The sequence below is a fragment of the Capsicum annuum genome, chromosome 1, assembly GCF_002878395.1.
Source record: "Capsicum annuum cultivar UCD-10X-F1 chromosome 1, UCD10Xv1.1, whole genome shotgun sequence".
Lineage (NCBI taxonomy): Eukaryota > Viridiplantae > Streptophyta > Magnoliopsida > Solanales > Solanaceae > Capsicum > Capsicum annuum.
Genome location: NC_061111.1, coordinates 21,079,163 through 21,098,339, shown reverse-complemented (window position 1 = coordinate 21,098,339; position 19,177 = coordinate 21,079,163). Strand labels below are relative to the sequence as shown.

Below are 19,177 nucleotides of genomic sequence, written 5' to 3'. Positions count from 1 at the left end.
ACTTTAGAATCAATAACCACCAAATATGCACAACAATTTTAGCCTTTTAATTGTGCAAAAAAGGTTAGTCGTTTAGGTGGTATTACCAATTTACCAACTCGCGAATGACTATCTATTGTTAATATCAAGGTGATACAGAGTGAGTTTGGGTTAAATTTTGATGAATTAAAATGAGTCGGATTAATTGTAAAGTCAAGATTTAATTGGATAAAAATTTATTTTAGGTTAAAATAAATCAAATAATAGGTCATAATTCTATCCGTCCAACCTAACTTGACCTCTATAAGCAAGATTTTGGCGTTTCTCCATAAAAAAAAATAACAAGATTTTGGCGTTTCTCAAATAATTATGTTGAAGAAAAAAATTTAATTTTATCATATATTACTGAGTGTCGAAATTATCAAAATATTTCTTCACTGGAATTGGAACAAATCTCTAATATATAGATCTAAATTTTATGTACATTTACATGAACAAAATGATTTAAAGAAATAATACTATTCTTTATTTGTTTGGGTTAGATTACATTTCGATTCGCTCAATCATACTATTTTAAAATGAATATTTGATGAATTATTATGAATTTAACATATTGGGTCAACTCTCATGATTCGACTCATAGAAAGGACAGGTTGAGCTCGGTTTTACTATAGTGTCTCAATAAAATTTGTGGCACAAAATCAAATTTTAAGAAAGACCTTAAACATACACACAAAAAACATAGAGCCATCTTTTTTGTTCTTACATATTTTTAGTGTAGTGATTTTTAAAGACACAAAATCTAACTTCACAAAATAATATAATTATTCTAACTTTATAAATTAATATTATTATTTATAGATGTAAGATTAATTCTAGTTAATACGATGGTAACCATTTGTTTGCCATATGCTAACTTGAATTTTGTTATAAAAAACTATTTATTAATATGAAGTTTAATTAAAGTTCTAAAATATTTATAATAAAAACTAAAAGGTACATTTTCTTTTTGTTTAATATAAATTTTGTACTATTTTACCATCTTCAATATTATTTTAAGTAAAGTTACAATCATAAAATTTAGTGTTAAAACTTTTTGGGATTTAAAGCAAACAATTATTATCCTCACCCTTGAGTCACCCGTGTGGATAGTAGGAAGGGATGGGGCCTTGTCGAAAGGGAGTCAATCAATATTTCTTGTCGAAAAATTACCCTATATAAATAGGTTAAGTTTCTAGTAGGGCTGGGTATAAAATACCGAAAGTCGAATTACCGAACCGAAAAATTTGGTAATTGATATTTGGTAATTCGTTATTTGGTAGGGTATTTGGGAGTAAAATTATAATATTTTGGTATTTGGGATTGGGTTTGGTACAAGATATTAATACCGTTTGGTATTCGGTATTCACCGAATACCGATTCTATATATATATATATATATATATATATATATATATATATATAAAATAATAATACGATACGTTTAACCAACCCAATAGACTGTAGTATTACTTATCCTAAAAAATCTTTTGGACCTTGGTAATACATTCATAATAAGCAACAAAAAAAATACTAAATAGGATTTCTATTAAATATACTCTTTGAAGCTTAAACGTACATTTGCACATCTCCAACTTTAATATTGTATTACCAAATACCATACCGAACCGAAGTTTAATTTACCGATTGCCGAATTACCGAACCGATATGTATAAGTATGGTATGTGGTATCTATATTCAAATACCGATTACCGAATTACCGAACCCGAACTTTGAAAATACCGAACCGACTACCGAACGCCCACTCCTAGTTTCTAGTTATGTAAGTTGATATTTGACATCAACATGAGTCGTGGTGCAGTAGTGAAACTAATTCACCCTTAATCAGAAGTCTCGAGAAATCTCCAATTTAAGGGAATTTGAACCAACAACCAAGAGGTCAATAAAATTTCTATAGGCTCATCTACTCCACTAGACCAACAACAAACTTTACTTATGGATTCCCAACTTCTAATTCTTCAATATTTACTAGATTTTTCTATATAAATATTAGTTCCGCACGAAAGCTGCTGGTTCCCGAAAACCTCCGGGCACCCTGGATCCGCCCCCCAAAGAAACTTATGTTGGAAGCCTATATGGATGCTGCAGTGCACGATCTCCAACGCGGCACACCATTCAGAAAGTACCGTAAAATTTTGCATACTCGAAGAACATTTTTTCTTTTTACCGTTTTTCCTTATATATGTTTTTTTTTTTTTTCAACCTTCCCTAATGTAATGTTTAATCCGCTTAAAAGCTGTAAATAATATTTCAATTCTCTGTGTTGAAAATTTTAGCTTCTCCACTAACAAGTACTTACATGCACAAGCTGTTTACACCAAATAAAGCAAAAGCAAAAGGACATTCACTCTCATCTTGACCATGAATTTCTCAAGGGCAAAATTACTGCCAAGGAAGAAATGGTATACTAAAGCTGTTTTTGAATGAAGGAAAATGCTTTTCAAACCATTTGATGTGACCAACGGAACATGAGAAAATTGAAACACATTTTCCACTATACTAAACACACCCTACGTATCCTGCTCATCAGCTCATGTTAAGTAAAAGCAACAGCTACATTTACATTTACAACAGAAAGATGAGGTAGAATGCAAATAAGTATTTATTCTCAACCATGCATTGCCATCCAAGATCTTTGAGGAGGCCCAGAACATACACTAGAGGATGGCACAAACCTCAGATAATCACTTGAAACAATCACATCTGTATAAACCATGAAAAGGCGATGACGAAAAATACAAATTCAACTTATTTCCATTTTACATTCTCCTCTCTTTTTCCTATCTAAAGTATCAACATATGTTGAGTTATTTCACTGCTGCTGGATGAATGGAGATGAGCTAATATCGGTGGTACTGTAAAATGAATCTTCTGCACCGCCATAGTAAGTCTCTTCTTTTTCCTCGTCCCACTTCATGACCTCTCTTATATACTTGAATGCCTCATCAATAGTTATTCGTTCTCTTGCCCGAGCTTGCCACACAAATAGCTTTCTACCTGTGACGGAAGCATAGAGGTCTTTGAACTTCTTTGCTACATAGTAATATGCTTGGTGAGCTAGTGACTGGCTATTAGTGTGTGGTCTCAGCGGATTGAAATCAGTGAACCATTCACAAGCGCCCAATGGCACACGGTTGACCTTTTCCTCTAACAGGTCATACTTGTTCAATACTAAAACAAATGGGGTCTCTTTGAAACAAGGATGCCTGATCAGTGTTTCGAAAAGTTCCTTGTTATGCATCATCTTGTTCTGAAGTAGCGCACCACTACCACTCTCCTCTGGAGCAACCCACATATGATCATAATCACTAAGGGAAACACAGAATACTACGACACGGACATCTTCAAACATCTCCACCCACTTGCATCCTTCATTTATTCCCTTGGCATTTAGTCGAATTAGCTGGTACCTGTTCGAGAAAACATAATTACCAAAATCATGGCAAGCAAAGATAATCATAACTTGTATAAAGTACACTCATATCATATCAAAAAAGCGGTATTCTATTAAAATAGATTATTAGACACGTGAATGTATGCATAGTCGGTGCGTTTAAGTTTTAGCAAGTTTTTAGTGTAGATGAAAGATCTAGTTTCCACACAATAAACACGTTTGTCTAATGTGCTTTTCTTTTTGATGGGGAGGATCAAATGACCTCTGTGTTAGATCAATTGTCCCCTTCTGGAGATCTTATGAACCTACAACAACAAAATACCTAGTGAATTCCCACAAGTGGGTCTGGGAGGGTAGATTGTACGCAGACCTTATCACTACCTCGTGGAGGTAGAGAGGCTGTTTCCAATAGACCCTCGGCCAAATGCAACAAATCCAAGTACAAGGAAAAAAACAGTGGAGAGAGCATATCAGTTAATAAGGAAAGCAGTGCAGAGCCTACACGAAAGGAATAATAACAAAACAAAATCATATGCTGATCGAAACAGAATAAACAACATATGATGATAGATAGCAAAAGCAAGAACTACAACGATGCGACTAGTACTAACTAACCTTCTACCATAACACACAACCTCCACACCTTCCTATCTAAAGAATGTCCTCGGTAATATGAATCTGTGTTATATCCTGTCTAATCACCTCTCCCCAATACTTTTTAGGCCTACCTCTACCTCTCCGCATACCCACTATAACCAGCCTCTCGCACCTCTTCACTGGGGCGTCTGCGCACCTAACTAGCATATTTTAGCACAAGCACCTACTTAACACAAAGGAACATCCCCTTTCGAGCTACAATTGCCCTAACCTCCCGGACAAATCTCTTTTGTCTTATTCTCCTTTACTTGAATGTTTGATCATTCACTAACTATTATCTAGAATGAAATACTGAACATCAGCTAACCAAAAAAAGAAACACTGAACATCAGTTAGCCAAAAAAAGGAAATACTGAACATCAGAAGTTAACAACAGCAGTAATTGCAGATGTATTTAAATCATCATCAGGTGGCGTCTATATCAATACAAAAAATTAGATTACCCATCAAATTATGGATCCGGATACAGTACCTCCAGAGAATTCCAAACATTTTATAGAACAAAAGAACTACTGAATAGTAGCTTCATAGATAATAAATACAATATCATAGTAGAGGGAGAATGGCTACCTGGTGAGCGGGGGAGGAGCTTCCAGATTGTCTCCATAGGTTTCAGACATTGGGCTACGATCATCCAATTGGAACTCCATAAAGGCCAACCCATTACCTTGCGTAACTCCTTCTGCATACAGAATATCTTGCTCCGAAGGCTCATACTCATTGCTCGATACCTCCACAGCCTAAAAAGAGAAGTAAATATCAATTTTTACCTTCCACACTGATGAGCAAAATCAACTCATTCAAGAATGTGTAATTAATAATAAAGAAAAATGGGGCTACATATTAACTATTGTGCCTTGAGGAATGATCTAGATTCTACGATCATCGAAAGGAATGACCTTCTAGCAGTTAAAAACATTAGGATGTCTATGAAGGTACCTCGGCACTCACCCCAATAGTGAAAGGTAAATTATTTAAAAAGATTGGGGAATAAATAACTACAAACTCACTTATCAAAAGAATAGATTAACAGAATCTTTAGCGAAAAATCTTGATATAGATCTTATTATAGCACACAACTGATAAATGAAACTAGAACATTGTTAAAAGAAATTAGCAGGTGAAAAGTTTTTAAGTACATGGTCCTCCACTGGAATCAACTAGATACTTGAATAATTTCTCCATAACATCCGAGGCAGTTAGTAAGAAGTACGTTGGTGGACTAAACTAATTACAAAGACTATATTGGATACGTTGGTCCAAGAAATGAGTCATGCAAAATACCTTGCTCAAGAAGTAATCCACCACATCTGGAAGAAAATGAAGCTCATCTTTTCTCTTGTAAGTTTCCTGTATAGCAGGATCCTTCCAGACCTCTTCAACCAACGGAGCATATTCACGTGTTGCTGCAGGGAAGAAAGCATCCAAATCTCCAGTGGCTATAATATCCAGTAGCCAATCGGAGAAATGCTTCAACCTTTGATTTAAGGAATAGACACATTGGCTGTCTTCAACAGATTCTGTGTTACAACCTATAAAATTGAAATCAGTTAGTAAAGTGCATCCATGTCGTCCTTTGCCCATGCCATTGCCAGCTGCTAATAGTGGACAATGAAAACCAAACATCCCACCCTAAACTACAGAAGGATATCTTAAACCTTAAGACACTGTTATGCAGTATTTAATTTCCATGTGATATTGGGTAAGAAAGTTTGATCAAAAGTGAAAAGGAGTATCTAGCTGAAGAAGTACCGGTTAGCTGAACTCCTTGAAGATTTTTTTCTTTGAAAAGAACGTGATCAACAATAGACAAGACCTCTTTAAATAGTTTACAGCAAAAGGCACAAGCACACATCAAAGGGTCAACTTTAGTCACAATTGGAAGGAAGCGATTGACAAGAAGAGGATCTAAGCTATCACATCCAAAATGACAACTATGTAAGCTGGATTTACAGTGTAGCAAGGCAAGGCAAGGCAAAATCTTCTCTCAAGTGATGACAATTTAAAACATGTCCTGATAAGTAATTTACATCCCAATAGTATGAATGTTTATGCAATTACAGCTAATTCCAGGGACATTCAGAGAAAACCTTAGAGAAAAGAAAGCATAGAATGGGGGTAGACAGGCATATGCGTTTTAAAATGGGGGTAGACAGGCATATGAGTTTTTGATGTCCAAAACCACTGAAACGAAAACCTTAATCCACAAGATACATATATATCTGGCACAACAATTAGCTAGTGGAAATGGAGTTCAAAGGTATGTTAAGGGGGGAAACAAATCTGCGAGTCCAGCTGATAACTTCCAGTCTACGCATCTAGAGCAACACTTTGTTAATTAGCACAGCACCTATCTATCAATACATTCAGTATATATTTTAAAGTACCTTCCGCATTTACTCTTGCTAAAGACTCCTCCTCAAAGCGCTCCCTACCATCAAGCAGAATGCTCAGGTACTTGTAAATACTGCTTTGGATCATCAACTTGATGTCTTGAATTTCTTCAGTGGTAAAATTGTTTCCATACAAAATTTTTGCCTGCACAATAAGGTTATAAATAGAAGCAAATGAGTGCACACAACTGATAGACAGCAAAGGAGTACCAACAAACACTTAAATGGTAACGAAATGCATTGTTCAGCAAGCATTTCATTTCACGTTCAGATTTCAGAATGCATTAATAAGCTATACTGCAGAGCAGGAACAGAGAAAAGGATAAAACAACGGAGCAGAATAAAAGGGAATAGCACTACAGAGACATGCAAGTACATGGTCAACCACTCAATACATTGTCATCAAATCTGACACTCCTTCCCTTCACATTAAGTAAGCCTCCCTGCTTTCCTTTAGCCTTAAAAAAGTTTGTTTAAATAAAACCAATGATTAAATTCTTTCATACTGCATCCAAATTTTCAGGTATCTCACTTTTATAATTCTCAGTAAGGCCTCTACAATCCAATATATTTTCTCAATCATCGGTCCTGTTCAAACACAGAAAGAACTAAGTTTGGATTTGGCAGTAGGAGCCACCGGACTTCCTTTGAGGAAAAAAATTATCATTTCTATGTTTAAAGCTGAAATGCAAATAGATTTTGTCTTTCACAAACATCGAAATTGAGGCTGAAATAGACACGGTCCAGCAATAGAACCAGATACCAGTGATAAGGTCTTCAACCAGAGCTCAGGAACCCTATCAAACACAAATAAGCAGGCCACTGTGCTCTTCAAAAGTTGCCTACCCATCCCGCACCCTTCTTCCTTTCACATCAAACCCCCCTCCCCCACCCCCTCTCCTCTCCAATGGTCAATCTGATCATTAATTTATATGAAATCAAGCAGCATACTGCTTTTTTTAAACCGGTAACTTACTGAAGGCAGCATACTGTTTTAAAGTGAATAACATGCAGTTTGCTACTTAGTTATTGATCAGAGTAGCTCATCGACATTCTTCCTGGATGAAATACGTGGATGCTAGCAGATTCAAGTCCATAGAACAAATGAACAAATGAACAAGTCAACAGGCAACTTAGCAAGCTATACTACAGATATTTGAAAACTGTTACTGTTATGCAGAGAGAAGATAAAACCTCTAAGATAAAAAAATCTTAGAAATTTGACCTAAATACAGAAAGAAGCTTGAGTTCAACTAGTTCAATAATTAATGAAGAAAAATATAACCCTTTTTTCTTAAACGAAAAAAGAATGCTGCACAAGGCCAATACCTGTTTGAAAATAGTACTTGTTCCAGAACCTTCAAGTCCAAGTAGAAGTAGCTTTTGAACCCTTTTCTGCTCCAAGTAATTTGGAACAGTAGTATAATTGCTAGGCTCGTCTCTATGTCCATATAGTTGACCCTGTGGTACAGGCAAGGAAAACAGAGAGGAAACAAATCGTGTTGTTGCCTGCATGTCAATATAAAATATTAGATATTAAATTAAAAACATCGCTGAGTAACATAGTTGAAACCACACCCTACAATCAGTTCTATGTTGCTACCTTTTCCCATATGTTACCCCGAATGTTGTTTTGTCCTTCTTCCTCGTACCGACCATCATCATAGACCCAAAAGTGAGTGTCGCGAGGGCACTGCACTTTTGCAAACTGAAATGGAACTTATGTTAGGACTCATTGTACATAAAGGGATGAGGAAACAAATAAGCATGCAGAGAGTTTCATTCTAGGAAGAGAATCATTTGCAGAAAGGTCAATCCAACAGCCTTAATTTGAATGCTATAACAACATATGCGCTAGTTTGGATCAGGAAGTCATGTAACATCGACACTGGATCATCTTGAATTGGGTATCACTACAATCTATGGAACCAATGAAGTCCATGTGTGGTAGGCAAATTTGATCGTAACTGCCAGCACTAGGCTTCGGAGAGTTGATAGAGAACTGGGCTACAAGAACATGGAAGATTATGACAGGATTAAGGGCCTCAATTCCGGGTGATCCCTACACAAGGGGCTGTCACAGAGTGGAAATAAGTGGTTCAGTGACACCTTTTTCTTCTTAACAGGGTTTTTTTTCAAACTTACCCACATTGGGTGTTTAGACCAAACTGATGCACTTACCATAGTTAAGTGATTCAATGAACGAAAATATACACTAATTAACCATGGTTATCTGATAGTTGTGTACGTTCAAATACATGTCATGCCCTCATTGCTTTGATGTACCACAACGGTAAAACTAATAAATACTTCCATCTTCTCTTCAGATACATCAGACTTTTCTTTAGATACTGGATACTTTTTATTTAATATAGATACAGGATAATTTTGAACCAACTCTAACTGTAATTTCTGTAACACTTGAGTCCGTGCGCAATAATGACAAACCTGACTGATTAATTTGTTGTGGTGATTGACAAGGAAAGGTTCATTTTGGGAAGTTCCATACTTTCAACATGATTCACCAGGATTAGGGGTGGGTGTTTGGTTCTTCGACTTCGGGTATTCATTAGTGCATACAGACTACTGAACTGAATTGGTTCGGGTTCTGTTCTTTTATAATTCGGTTCAGCTTGGTTTTTTCCCCCATTAGGTTCTTCGGTATGGTCCGATTAATGGGAAACTTTTATTCAAAATGGGTTATTTTGTGTTTTTTTAAAACACAAAAATGAGCAACAAACTTACAAATGTGGCTATTTTTCTCCATTCCAAAGAGAAGATAACAGAAAGTGAAGCCGGAACTACTTAATACAGCAGAATGTGAATGGGGGCTATGGAGCTGTGTGGAAGGAAAGAAGAGAATACTGAACCTTATAGTTATACAGGCGTAGCAACTGATTACGTGGCATGCTGAATTCCCGATATTCCCCTTTTTTATTACTACTATAATTTTTTATGCTATATCTTAACTGTGGTATCAACATATTTTCTCATGGCTGTCAGCACAGTTAGCCATGTAACATCTTATTAATATTAAAATGTTTAAGATAATGTGGGGTGATGTGTAGGAATGTTAGCTTAAAAAGCTGGCTGTGAAACTTTCGGTAAACCGAAGAACCAGAAACTATAACCGAGAAACCGAATACCAAAGTTTTAAAAAAATAAATACCAAAACCAAACCGAAGAACCAAATTAATTAGGTTTGGCTTATCTGTTCTTCGGTATTTATGCCCTCCCCTAACCGGGATATTTGAGATTCTATTATTTTAACCAAAAAAAAAGAAGCTCAAGGGAATAATAGAAGAGCTTGAAAAGGATTAAAGATCAGCCAGAATCCATTTGTTTCCTTTTGTGAGAAGGTACAACGAAAATCTATTTAGATCCATAATTGTAGAATGGCAATCAATCAAATAACAGCTCAGACAGTAAAAGGCAAAATACAAGTTTAAAGATAACAAAGTTACTAAATGCACTAGCTCTAGAAAACGACAATTAAAATCTACTATTATCAGGGAAAAATGTTATTTTTCACGATCATCTACGATGAAAGTAAAGACAGTCAGAGCTATAAATGATTTTTTGGACGTACATTATTAATTTCCATTATTAGTGAAATTTAACAATAATTTGACAGCTTAGGAGGACAGAGCAGAAACAAGTGAATGTATCAATAATAGATTAAGAAAGATGTATAGATCGGGTGATCAGAAGCTGTGAAAGTTATGGCATCGCCAAGTGCGACAAATATAAGAGAAGAATTTGGAGGCATGATTCACCACTTTCAATCAGGAAAACTTATCTCATGAACAGATAAAAAGGAAAGAACCTAAGACCTACAAATGATTATATGGACGGATGTTATTAATATCTACCGCCAGTGAAATTCCCTAATAGTAAAACAGATTGAGAGGGACAGGATAAAACACGTAATTTGAGCATAAATAGGAAAGAAGAAATTGGAAAAAAGCCACAAAAGTTGTGGAATCCCAATAAATGACGATATTATACCAAAGAATGGGGAGGTATTCTTCATCAAATTCAAACATACAAGCTGTCATGAATACATGACGACACACTAGTAAATAGGAGGTTGGCCTTCAAAATGTGAATGAAAATAAATATATTGCCCGACGTATACGCAATTTATTTGTAACAAAAGAACAAACCTTGAGCACTCTGAGTTCACGTCTTGTTATCTCTCGGCCATTAATGTAAACCTGAGTACTTCCATTGCTGGCGTGAGCACTAAGTTTTCCCGTAAAATTTAGGTTTGAACTAACAACTCTATCTGGTTTTTCTCCTTCCTGTTTAATTAGTCAAAACCATATTAGCATCTTCTTTCCACATTAGAAATAAATAAAAGAATTTGATTTTTAACTCAACAAAAAAATTACCTTTCCCCATAGACCAGATTCCTTATCATACCAATACCTCCCAGGCTTCAACTTCCTAGGAGGTAAAGCGCACCCAAAGAGTTCTGCCATCTCATCTGGCTTCAAAGGAAATCCGTTGACAATTAGCTGCTCAGGCCGGAGCTGATTAGCAGCACATTCTTTTTCTGCTTTCATTATCTGCTTGACTTCCAAAGGACTAAGCAAACGTGATAATACTCTAGAATTTTTACCGAGTTTGGACCTCTTCGACTCATCAATTGGCTGGCCAATGCAACTCACGCATTTACGCCCTTCAGGCATTGAACCCATTGCTCTGAGCACACAATTGCTACAATACTTTGCATCACAAACGAAGCAAGACTCCTTACTTTCCCACTTCCCTTTTCCACACCTATAACAGACTCTTGACTTCTTTTTCTTCTTCCTTTCCAGAGAAACTCCAACATATTCTGGATAGACTTGATTCTCATTTTCCACCGTCTTCTTTTCAGATCTATCAACAAAGGTGACTACTGGGGCTCTTTTCCCTTCATTCGCAGAACGCATTGCAGCACTCCCCTGGTGATTCACCGCGGAACCCGGGGATGCTGAGGGAGAACCTGAAGAAGAATCCGGGTTCTGCAAGACTGACACTTGGGACTCAGAACTAAAAGACACCCTTGGACTCTGACTAGGGGGACTTGTTACACCAGCAATACGAGATACTGGCAACGGAATAGGTTCTACAACCGGGGCAACACTACTACTCAATGATCTTCTTGATTCGGAAAGAGGTTCCGCTGTCGGAATTGCAATAGAATTCACATCAAGTGGCTCTACTTTAGGAACCTCATATGATAACATAGGACCAGTATACTCCATTGCTATTGAATATTCTATATTTTCGCCATCCTCGGGGAGAGAAACTCCTGGAGGAAGCATTCTCTTCACCATCTCCCTCCAATTCTCTCCCTCTTTTTTCTCCATGTCCCTCATACAAAAATTCTCAATCTTTTCCTACTTCTATACCCTCAGTATCAATAATTACAATTTCTTGATACATCCAAAACGATCCATCTAGCAAACAAAAACTTCTTAACATAAACCAAAAACCATCCAAATGAAAAACCAAGATTCTCCCACAAAAAAAACGACCCTTTTCAGCAAAGTCACAAACTCCAAAACCCCTCAATTTTGAATCATTCAATTACCTCAGCTGATCAAACCTTTGAAATCTGAAAATTCAAGAATCCAAACACAAAATTTTTAACCCAAACAAATACAAAAAAGCTGACAAATACATATCAGAGAGAGAAAATAAAGCCAAAGTTGGCAACTTTAATGGGAATCAACCAACTTTGAAGGTTGAAGTGTTCCAAAAGTTTATTAGTCAAACTTAAACAAACAAAGATATTCCTAGGTGTTCCCAAACCTGGACCTTTCAACTTTCAACAAAAACACTTGTACACAGAGAGAGAAAATTAATTTTGAAAAAAGAATCTTTTATTAGAAATATCAAGAAAAGGGTTAAAATGAAGAAAGAAAAAAACAGTTGCTAACTTTGACACAACACATAAAAAAAGGGGGTGGAGGGTGTTTGGAGGGGGAAGCTGGGGCCGGGGGGGTGGGGGTAAAGAAAAAAGAAAGAAAAGGGGTTGAATATTTGTACCTTAGAAAGTGACAAGCTAAGCTGAGAACAAGAATCTGAGTTAAAAAAAAATGGCTTCACCTTTTTGAAGCTCCAAAGCTCCCTGAAAAAAAAGGAAAGTATAAACAAAGACCAAAAGGGTAATCTTTTGGGAATCTACCCTCTTGGAGGAGGAGAAGAAGGTGCAAAAAGATAGATATACATAATGTTACATGTAAGTACTTACTAGTTGTATATAGTGAATATAGAGAGAGAATGGTCAAGGGTGGGGTGGGTAAGTGGGGTCCATAGAAACTGTACCTGCTTGGAGGACTTTTTATTTTTTTATTATTTTGACATTTTTTCGCCCGGTATCTAGCATGCAAAAGTTCATGTTGACAAGTTTCACGTTGAGGTAAAATATTTTCTAACGACGAATGGAGCAAACTCTTTAGCCAGTTTTCATCGTTTAGTGTGTTGATATAAAAATGAAGAATTAGTCTCATAACTATCTATTATGAAGATACCTTGAAAAATAAAAAATATATATATATTTTCTAATGAAGGTAATTTTATACCCATACCTCAAACGACCTTTAGTTAAAAATAAAAAACTAATAATAACATATCTAACATAATGTTATATGTGAAATTTGAGGAGAATAAGATATACGATGACATCATTCATCATGTAAATGAAAATATAAAAGTTATTTCAGATAAACCTTTAGCTTGATGGAAATACTATCATCTAATCACTATTGTTAATTCTTTTTTATTCATCCAGACTCACTAATCATAAAAAAAAAAATGGTGACGACAAAGACAATTACCAACAATGATAACATGCCTAGCCTTATTTGATGAGTAGGATATCGAGAACGAGATCTCATCCTAGGTCATATGAAATAAAAAAGTTATTTTCAATAAATCCTCAAACTAAAAAGATGAAAATGATTTGAGACTTGTAGTAATGGAGGCGCGTGACAAACACTTTCTTCTGTTCAAAGTAGGACTTCGGACTTTAAGTATTTGGTGGGACCCATATGCTGAGTTGGCATTATGTCAACGGTGTTGTAACCATGTCTGTTCAATTTTTATAACATGAAAGATGCTTGTTGACTAGGATTTTGGTCATTTTGGACACTGCTAGTTTTTTTTTTTTTTTTCCTATTTGTTCCGTCTTAACATTGAAACTTGACTAATCTAAATTCGTGTCGAATAGGACTTCATTTAGGAATAGCACTTCCAGACACTGTGCTAGGTTGAAGATTCTAAAATTAATTTTTTTCTTTTTAGAAAAAAAAACACATGAATAATTTAATTAAAAATTTGAAACTTCAAGGTCAGGATATAAAATCCTACTTAATCCTAAGTTCTAATTTTCTTCTATCTATAAGAATATATATTTTATCATCAAGAGTTATGATCGGATTGATCAATCTCTTTATTCTTAATTAAAATATTTCAAATAAGAGTTAATAGGATTAAAAAAGATTCTCAGTAAAAAATGTTTATCATTAATAATACTTATGCGGGAGAATTTTTAATCAGAGAATTCAAGTCAAAATTCAAGCTATAATATGTGAGTTTTTGGTCTAATTTTAGCGTGCATGTTTACGCATCATCGATATTGTTGAGCTATTTATCAGGAGCATATCTAGGTGGGAGCCATGGGTTCATTTGAGTTCATACCTTTTTACATGTGATTGTTTCCAATATAATTTAATTCATGAAAAATAAACTTCAATCACAAATAAAAATATGAAGAAACAATAATTTTTATTGATAAACGATGTGAGTATAATTTGTTCCTCCCTTGATTCTTCTCTCTTGATTTTTTTCATAATCCGAGGGCTGTCAGTAGCGTATTTCTTGAATGTAGGATTTGATATGGATTTATCCGTAATTCGAGGGTCATTAGTGGCGTATTTATCGATTCTTCTCTCTTAATTTTCTCCATAATTCGAGGGTTGCCAGTAGCGTATTTCTCGATCATAGGATTTGATATGAATTTCTCAGTAATTCAAGGACCATTAGTGGCGTATTTCTCGAATGTAGGAGTATTTGGATTTGATCTCCATGAAATGAGATTTTGTGGAACTTCTTGATGTATTTGATTAACAAGAAGAAATGATCTTGATCTATAAATATTCCATAAATTTATTGGGACTTTGCGTAATTTAGGGTTTAGGTAGAGTAGCCATCAAGTTATAAAGTAGCCCCAAGAACTCTAACAAAAATTGAACTCTTTTTGTAGAGTCACAAAATTTCAATATTATAATATTTTAAAATATTTAAATATAAATTTGTGAATCTGCGCTCGAAATATTATATAATGTGATAATAATTGGTACACCTTGTTAAGTGAAGTTAGAAAATTAAATCTTATAATCTATCTCTTTTTTTTTTTCTTTCTAAAAATAGGGACATACATATATATATGTGTATGTATGTGTTATAAATGTATTTACATAATAGTGAATGTCTATTAAAATCTATCAAGATCTACTTTGATATCTATTAGGATTTGAAACATCCGTCTTTTACTCAGACTAGGAGTAAATTTTTCCTATAAATAGAGGGTCATCCCTCAAGAGAAGAAATAAGAACTACTCTCTCTATATATATGTATGTATATATATATATATATGTATGTATGTATGTATGTATATATGTATGTGTTATAAATGTATTTACATTATAGTGAATGTCTATCAAGATCTATCAAGATCTACTTTGATATCTATTAGGATTTGAAGCATCCGTCTTTTACTCAGACTGGGAGTAAATTTTTCCCATAAATAGAGGGATTTTGTTCATTGTATTGACAATCTGATGATCTTTCATCCCTCAAGAGAAGAAATAAGAACTACTTTCTCTATTCTCTCTACTCTTGTTCTTTATTTTTTATTATTTTATAACACGTTATCAGCACGAGACTCTGCCAAATAAGGTCAGATGATAAATCTAAAGATCAAGGTTAGTAATTCCTTATGTTTTTTGTATTTTTCTATTACTAGTATAATTATTGTTGGATTTGAGGAAAAATAATTGGTTTGGAACCATTTATGTTTTAAATTCATTTCTCAAGAACAATATTATCAAAAGGATGATAATATTTGGGTTCAAGTCCCATCGATTTATGCCTAAGACACTTTTATATGAATAAGATGTTGAGTTTGAATCTCAATACACCATATTGATGATATTATGATGGCTAAGGCAAAATAATGAGTGTTTAATAAAAGGTCATGAAACATATCCCATTAATATGCTCTATTCCATGAAGTGAATATGATAGCATAAATCTGAAAGTTGACAACTTGCTTCATTGTTGAAAGAAGACAAGTGATTGAATGCACGAATATAAGCGTGAAGAGACAATATGATAATAATCATTAAAAGTGATAATATTTTCACACGCTTATTATGATTATAAGATGTGCTAGAGAAAAATTCTCTACATCATATGTATGCCTTAATTTGCTCCTGAAGTAGCAATATGATGAGCTCCTGAAGTAGCAAAATCTTGAAAGAGGTTATAAGCTATCATAATTTGATAAGCTTAAGACACGATTATATTTCATTCCTGGGGAATGAGAAGCTTATTAATGCAAACGTGTACTTGATTGTGATGATATCACAACTCACCTCCGAATGAGGCAGAATAACTGAGAAGAGTTATTTCGAAATCTACTTCTAAAGTAGTAAATCTGAAATTTATTTATATAATAGTAAATCTGAAATTTACTAAAGAAAAAAGTACATGTCATGGTAAACTTGGAGTTTACTAGAATAAAATTTCATAAATTGATATGAACGATTGTGACATCTCGAAAATGTGCATGTATTGAAGAACTAGAAGATTCTTCAAGAATTGTTTATGTCGTGTGTTCTCATGATAAATTGGTTGGACCAACTAATATTGGGATTGGATCCCTTCAAATCTGAAAATTATAAAAAGTGAATAAGGGCCCGTTCATCTATCATGTGATATGTTGAAAAGATGCATCAATAAGATGATCACATGTACATTCATTGTCAACCTGCAGTTTGACATTCATAAAGTTGCTTGCTCAATAAAATTGAGTTAAGAACATAATTTTCAGATTGTTCAATTAAGAAAGTTATCTTGATGATGATGGTTTGACATTGAATGTCTTCAATAAATAGCTAAACCATCGTTAATAAGAACAAAGCTTCATGTGTTGGTTTGAAATATGATATGTTGCATACAATAACACCTGTATGCATTAGACCAATAAATTATGATTATTTCTTCTTCCTCAATTGGTTCAAGGTCATGAACCAACTATTCCATCTAATAGTTTTGATGTACGGTATACGATTAATGAATATACCATGATGCACAAAGATGAATTCCTCAAAGAAGATAAAGGATGTATGTTAGTTTTCCTAACATAAAGGGCAGATTATAAGTAGCTATGAAATATGTTAGAATTATCACCAGATCCTTATTCAAAAGATAATTCAAGTCAAATGTCGAAAGCATTTCATATTTAAGCTGCAAATGCTCCTATTTTGTGTTCATGAAGGGCAAAGTCTATGCCTGCATGAAGCGTGATAGACCAATCTGTTCCAAATGAAATAAACCTTGAAAAGGATAAGGAGCAAATAATCATAATAGGAAGGCAATGTCTACGACATAACACTTCATGAAACCTTATGAGAGGTTCAGGTACCTGAAAATAATGAAGTGATGAGATCTCAAAATGTTATGTCACATTGTGAACCGATACAAAATGATATATCATCAATATCTTTGATACAATAGTGGCGCAATATTGTGAAAGATTATGAGGATCTGAATTCTACATTAATTTAAGCATGCTGACGTAGAAACATTTATCAAGTGACATGAAAGGATGCATTTTGATAAGCGTAAAACTTATTTGATTTGTAGTCTAGACACTTGAAGATGTCACTCATGAAATGTTGAATATTGTCACTTGACAAAACTTATGTGAAAACTTTTAAGGATTCAAACTGCTTGAAGCATATAAAAGTTTCTGGGAAACTTATTTATAATCCTTATATTGTATAAGCTTATTTTTTGAACATCATTGGAACTCTTGGAGAGTTTTCAAAGCAATAGATTATTTTCTGAAATTCGAAATATATCGAATTGGATTGGTTATGAAGTACCATATCTTAGTGCAATTGATGCACTCATGTACCTTGCAAATACTACAAGGCCTATTGCCTTTTCAGTCAATTTGTTAGCAAGGTATATTTCTGCTCCTACTATGAGACATCAAAATGGGATAAAACACATGAGCTTGTTTTATTCTAAAGATTGCAGTCCCGATCTTATTGGTCATGTTGATGTTGGGTACTTATCTAACCCACATAAAGCTCGGTCTCAAATAAGTTATGTGTTCATATGTGGTGGTACTGTCATATTTTGGAGATATACAAAGCAGTCTATCGTAGCCACTTCATCGAATCATGCTGAGATAATAACTATTCATGAAGCAAGATGAGAATATGTATGGTTGAGGTCCATGATACATCTCATTCGAAAAAAATATGGTGTGAAATATGACAATCTACCCACAATTTTATACCGAGATAATTCAGCATACATAGCACATCTTAAGGGAGAATTCATAAATGGAGATAAAACGAAGCACATTTTGCCAAAGCTTTTCTATATACATGAGTTACAAATGAATGATGATATTAACGTGCAACCGATTCGTTCAACTGACAATGTGACTGATTTATTCATCAAATCTTCTCCAATTGCAACTTTCAAGAAGATGCTGCACAAAATTGAGATGCAAAGGTTCAAGGATGTTCTCATTAGGGGGAGTTAATACGTGTTGTACTCTTTTTTCCTTACGAGGTTTTGTCCCACAGGTTTTTCTTGTAAGATTTTTAATGAGGCAACCGAAATGCGTATTATTAGAGATGTGTACTCTTTTTCCTTCACTAAATTTTTTTTCTACCGGATTTTTTCTAGTAAGGTTTTAGCAATGCACATTATCTACCAATTAGACATTCAAGGGGGAGTGTTATAAATATATTTACATTATAGTGAATGTCTATCAAGATCTACTTTGATATCTATTAGGATTTGAAGCATCCGTCTTTTACTCAGAGTAGGAGTAAATTTTCCCTATAAATAGAGGGGTTTTGTTCATTGTATTGACAATCTGATGATCTCCCATATAATAAATCATTAAAAGATATTAAAACAAAATTTAAGAAATATCCACGCACAAAGAAAAATAGATTCATTATACATATAATAAATCTATTTCATAAGTTAGGTATCCGCATCATCCGCACCCCCTACTAAAGGTCAAATTGGTCACATCTATATTTTTGATCTACCTTTTTAAAATAGTTTAACCCTCCGTCCGAAATTTTAAATACGTCTCTGCTGCCTATATATTTTTATGCAATGCAATAATATGTTCGATAAATTAGTTAAAGTACATGCATATTAATTTGGTCATATAGTTAAAAAAAATGTTTTCTCGGGAAATTTGTGTGTTCATATTGCTTGACCTAAAATAGGTTATTAAGTTTACAAGATATTAAATCAAACCTAGTTGATCATCTGATAATTTATAGATAATAAGAAAATAGAGGCGATAGTAAAACAAAATAAATAACCAAAACGGAAGCGAGCCTTAGGCGAACAATGATTTAACCAAAGTAT

The 19,177-nt window shown here is 34.3% G+C and overlaps 1 protein-coding gene across 2 annotated transcripts; it reads right to left on the bottom strand.

The window, feature by feature from the left end:
• Positions 1 to 2,618: 2,618 nt before the first annotated feature.
• On the bottom strand, positions 2,619 to 12,713 carry LOC107869567 (extra-large guanine nucleotide-binding protein 3). 2 transcript variants are annotated; one of them, XM_016716085.2, is made up of 9 exons: positions 12,526 to 12,713; positions 10,878 to 12,091; positions 10,650 to 10,787; positions 8,087 to 8,191; positions 7,813 to 7,992; positions 6,478 to 6,628; positions 5,375 to 5,622; positions 4,661 to 4,830; positions 2,619 to 3,449 (listed from the first exon to the last, which is right to left on the bottom strand). In XM_016716085.2, exons 2-9 carry the CDS (start codon positions 11,850 to 11,852, stop codon positions 2,852 to 2,854), a joined length of 2,565 nt encoding a protein of 854 aa, XP_016571571.1. In that variant the 5' UTR covers positions 11,853 to 12,091; positions 12,526 to 12,713; the 3' UTR covers positions 2,619 to 2,851. The 2 variants fall into 2 exon arrangements, with proteins under 2 accessions (XP_016571571.1, XP_047251073.1); XM_047395117.1 differs by lacking the exon at positions 12,526 to 12,713 and having other exon boundaries at positions 10,878 to 12,419.
• Between the last annotated feature and the right edge of the window lie 6,464 nt (positions 12,714 to 19,177).